Source organism: Alexandromys fortis, unplaced genomic scaffold (assembly GCF_014885135.2).
Source record: "Alexandromys fortis isolate MF-2015 unplaced genomic scaffold, M_Fortis_MF-2015_v1.1 scaffold_80, whole genome shotgun sequence".
Taxonomy (NCBI): domain Eukaryota; kingdom Metazoa; phylum Chordata; class Mammalia; order Rodentia; family Cricetidae; genus Alexandromys; species Alexandromys fortis.
In genome coordinates this window covers 8,434,464-8,439,513 of record NW_026068174.1, presented here as the reverse complement: position 1 = coordinate 8,439,513, position 5,050 = coordinate 8,434,464, and the positions used below count along the sequence as shown (strand labels likewise).

Genomic DNA, 5,050 nt, shown 5'->3' with positions numbered 1-5,050 from the left:
GGATCGGGGCGGCGGGGGAGGCGGGTGGGGGGGGGGGGGGGGGGGGGGGGGGGGTGCTGAGCCTCTGAATTACGTTTCACTCCCTCGGGGGGGCATCATCGCCCCCTTCCCCTTATTGTCCCTCCTCTACAGAAGAGGCATCCCGGGAGCTGGAGAACAAGTGCCGCGCGCTAGAGTCGCAGCTGGAGGCGCGAGCTGCGGCCAACGCCGAGCTGCGGCGGGAGGTGGCGCAGCGGGAGGCGCTGGTGTCTGCGCTGCGCTGCAGCCTGCGCTCGGAGGAGCGCCGCTTTCTGGAGGAGCTGCGGCGCCGCAGCCACCGCGCCACCGTGCTGGGCACCGAGTTGCAGAAGCACACCGAAGCGGCCGCCTACCTCTCCTGCCAGCTGCACGCCGCGCGCCAGAGACTGCAGGCCCCGCGCCCCGGCGCCGCTGCCGCCGAAACCCGGCCCCGCCGACGCGCACAACGGGCCCGCCGCCCTCCAGAGGCGGCCGCCAAGGGGCCGGGCCGGGACTGGGCGACCTGGGACGACGCCGATCCCATGCCGGACCCCGCTCTCTTTCTATACCCGCGGAGGCCGCCACGACCCAGCCCCCGCGGCCCGCGCCCTCTCCCACGCCAGGAGCTGCGGGACCAAGACGCCCCGCACCCAGTGTCACACCAGGAGTCCCCGGACCAAGGCGGCCCGCACCGGGGGTCCTTCGAGAGCCCAGATGCCACGCCCAGCGCCCTAGGGGATCCTGAGTAGGCGCTGGGCGCGCAGAGGCAACCGCCAGGGTAGGCCCGGCTGGGCGGGATCAGGGATGGGGCGGAGTCAAGCCGGCAGAACCGCCCCAGCTCCGCCACCCACTAGAGCTGCCCCCCGCTTGTGTGTTTCCCCGAGATGAGCTGCCCCCTCCGGAGAGGGAGCTCCTTTGTAGAGGGAGCGCCAAAGGATCGCACCTTTTTTTGTGGCGGATTGGTGGTATTAACTCTAATCTGGGTCGCACCCAGGCCCTGGGAGGGGAAGGGGCGGGGTCTTGTCGGTCCCTGGAAAATTGACAATCCCTTGCAGGGCGGGAGAAGTCTGTGTCTGCCTGCGGGAAGGAACACGGTGGCACTTGGCACCGCTAGTCCTGCAAGCTCCCCTTTCCTGCTTTTTCACCCCCAGCCCTGCCCAGCCTTTTGCTCGAGAGAGGCAAGTTTAGGAGCTAGCTCGTGTACTCGGAAGTAGCTACTCCCCACCCCACCCCACTGATAAGTCCTTGAAGGTGAGCACGGGACACTTTAGGATCTATTTTAGAAGTCACGTCCTCTCAGAGCCGCGGGGTTCCTGGTGGCAGTTGACTTCCAGAAAACAGTAAGCATAAACCCTTGAAGCGGGTCGTGGAAGAGGAACTGAATGGTTTTTCCCAGGTCTACCATGCAGGAGGGCAGGAGATAACAAGCTGGGGTTCAAACTTTGGTGAAGGCGGAGGGTCTTTTGCCCTTCTGTTCCTGAGGCCCCCTCAGAGACTTCCCAGTCCTGTTATAGGTGCTAATCCTATAATCTTGTCCATTTTCCCAATCAACTGGCTGCATCCAGAAACAGGAAGAAGGGCCTGGCTTCTTGGAAGTGGCAGCTATCCATATAAATTTGATTTTGCTGGGGAGGAAAGTGGAGACTGGCTAGTCCTCGGTGGTGCCCACCCCTGGAAAGGTGGGGTGGTCCTATGCTCTCCCTCTTAGTGGGGAGTTGCAAGGAGAGCAGAATGCTGGCATCTTCCCCTTCTTCTCAGTTCCCATCACTACCAAAGGCAGGAGGAAGCTTCAATCCAGCTCACCATAGGCCCTGTACCAGAGCCCCCACTCCATCACTCTTGGTCTGACCTGCATTGAGTCCTAAGTGCCTGTGAGGTCTTCCCTTGGGCTGCTGAGCGAGGATGCCTCTCCCACTCAGTCACTGGGCCCCTGGCATGTCCTGGCCCTGGCTAAGGCACCACATTGTATGTGTCACCCAAGGTCTTAAGGTGAGCAGAGTCAGTATCTGTAGTTGACAAACTAGTGATGGCCACCAAGAAGAAAACGAACTCTTGGCTTATGCTCTCTACTTGAAGAGGAAGCAGGAATTTTACAGGAAGCAGAAGGCAGTGAGCACTTTCCAACCTGATTCTGTACACAGACCCCTTCCAGCTCTCCCTTCCCTGAAAGACAGCTGAGGCCACTGAGTGATAACGAAGACTGAGCTGTCTAGCTCCTGGGAGCTGATGACAGACTAGAATCCTGGAGTTCCCACTAGATCCTGACCGCTACCCTTCACTCCAGTGGCAATACCTGTACCTGTACCTGTACCACTTGTTAATCCTCTCAATTTTGTGTGACTCACTGCCCTATCCTGCCACCCTCCCCACTTGGAACCTGCCTGTTTGAGGTTCTCACAGTGCTCCCTTGGAGGTGTCCAAAGGACAGTGGGAGGGGAAAGGCCTCTTTCTCTGGGCGCCTACACAGACCTACATTTCCTACGACCATACTTTTGGGATGAACAGGGTGACTTTATTGATTTTTCTAGAGAGAGCCCTTTCTTGTCCATCCATCCACTAAAAGCCATAGCACCCCAATTAGCTCCCCTTTAAACTATAGCAATAGCCCTCTTCGCTTTCCCTTCTGGGCACCCAGGATATTCAATTGGCTCCATCACACTCCGTCCCCAGGGATCCAACAGTTTCCTGCCTGTCTTTCCTCAAGTGACCCTGCCAACACCTTCCAAATCCTGTTCCTCTTCCAAAAGCCAGAGATAATGATACTTGCGCCCTGGGTGCTTGAAGATTTCCCAGATGAAAAATCTGACTCCCATTTGAGGTCTCGGGGTGGGGGAAGGAAGTAATGCAACTCTTCCTTCAGTGAGGGTATGATAAGGAGGCCTAGGCAGATGCGCGATTCCAGTGTTTACAGGATACCCCTTAGCCCTTCCTCTTCTGGAAATAATGAAAGGCCACGTCAGTGATCTACAGGCAAGGGCACCCTCTGCCTTCCCAGTTTGGGACAGGTCTTGCCCTTAACTTGCACCCATTCCCTTCCTGGACTTGGCCATAGCAATCTGCCTGGGAAAATACCAGGAATGACCTGATGGCCAAGAAGGGAAAGACCGTTTCATTTGTTTGCTGTACATATCCACAATGGGAGTCTGAGATGGTTCATGCAGACACTCATAGGGAAGAGGGCTCCTGCACAACGTAAGTATAAACAGGCCCCGAAGTAAGAACTACGCTGGAGTCCCACGCTCAAGACGCCATCCGGGAATGAGTGAGCAGTGCAGTACGAGGCTCTGTACCCCTTGTCCCTGGGTCCTTGCCAGGGCAGCCTGTTCTTTGGGGGACTAGTTCTGGGCCAAAATGGGGCGCTCATCCCTCTACAAGCAGCAGGATAGAGTTTTCTGGATGTGGATGGAAAGATGGTATGGACCATCTTCTCACTTAGGGGGCCAAGGGTCTCCTAAGCATCCTTTCACAGTGATGTGCCAGCCTTGATGGGAGACATGCAGGGCAGACGGATCCTGCTCCAAATTCTCTGTTGGCTGCGCTTTTTAATCCAATGCTTTTCAGAGTGTATTCACTCACCTACAGAAATAGAGCCCTGTGCTTTAGGGGTGACTATCATATGCCTTATTCTTAATAAAATGTTTGGAAAACATTGCTGAAAGTTCTGTTGCTTACCCACCTCTGTTCCAGCAAATGTAGAATGGGGAGTTCCAGTTGTGAGGGAAAGAGTAGCTTAGAAATCAGTGAGTAAAGTGAACCAGCTGACACACACACACACACACACACACACAAATACGCTCTTCAGGGCTTGCTGAGGTGACCTGGCCTCTTGCTAAGGTCTGCCAGTCCTCGAGAGGAACAGGTTGGAAGGATCTCGTGCCTAGAATTGTTCCCTGTTCTGGTCTAGAAAGAATTCCAAGGTTTTGATCTGTTTGGCCACCCATGCTGTCCTCCATCTGATAGAAGTGCAAGAAGCCCAGCGTCCTAGAGACAAGCCCATCCTCATCCTCTACTAATGGGAGTCATCCCACGACCATGGCTTCAAGAGTTCAGCACATCTGGAACCATGCTTCCACTGTACCTCTTTGTTGTGAACAGTAGAACAAGCTCTGCATCCTGAGCATCGTCTCTATGTACAGCCCTCCCCTCCTGATAACTGAAGCCACTCCAGCCCATCTTGGGGGGAGGGGTCACTGCTCCCATCATGTGGCCCAAGTAAGGTGAGTCATATTCACTGGGTCGAAGGTGGGCCCAGGAGTCACTCCAAAGCCAATTAGTCAACTAGACTTGTTGAACACACATTCAACATTCCGTCTTAGGTACTAAGGCTGCAGCCGGGAAGCGTGTGGTACTGTTGACAAGGACAAACTCCTGGGCAGCTATGGCAATCTGTGAACTTGGAGGCATGGCGGGTCATTTGGGACCACAAGGGGAAAGGTATCCAGACAAATGAGGAAGTGGTTGGGGATATGGCTCCGCCTGGACATTGCTCGCCTAGCATACACAAAGCCTGGAGTTGGAGCCGAAGCTCTGTGTAAGCTGGGAAAGGTGGTCCATGCCTGTAGTCTTAGTACCCAGGAGGCACTGAGTTGGTAACAAGTTCAAGCTCATCTTCCACTGCAAAGTGAGTTTGACACCCCTCTGCTACACACTAGGTCCTGGGGATCTGACACCTTTTTGTGGCCTCTGCAAAAACACAGCATACACACACATGATAAAATAATATTTTTTTAAAAGGTGGAATGAGACACCTGATAATGAAGTGATCTATAGCCACAGGTGTATGAAATCTCCTATATGGTAAGTCCCCTCCCTGTCCACATTTGCTTTTTCCTTGTTACAAAACAGAATCTCACTATGTAGTTCCGGCTGGTCTGGAACCCCCTGCCTCTGCCTGGACTGCTGAGATTAACCACATTTACCTTTTTTGAGACAAGATCTCATTACAAACCCTGGAACTCACTAAGTAGACCAGACTGGCCTTTAATTTACCAAGATCTGCCTGTCCCCAGTGCTGGGATTAAAGGTGTGGCCACCACACCCAGCTCACTTTACT

The 5,050-nt window shown here is 54.9% G+C and overlaps 1 protein-coding gene across 1 annotated transcript in view; it reads left to right on the top strand.

Moving 5' to 3' along the window:
- Positions 1-3,778, top strand: part of Ccdc92b (coiled-coil domain containing 92B) — a 32,724-nt gene extending 28,946 nt beyond the window's left edge. The window contains exon 4 of the mRNA XM_050128932.1: positions 133-3,778. Coding sequence (XP_049984889.1) covers positions 133-746 — 614 coding nt within the window. The 3' untranslated portion in view covers positions 747-3,778. The remainder of the gene's footprint in view (positions 1-132) is intronic.
- The last annotated feature ends 1,272 nt before the right edge of the window (positions 3,779-5,050 follow it).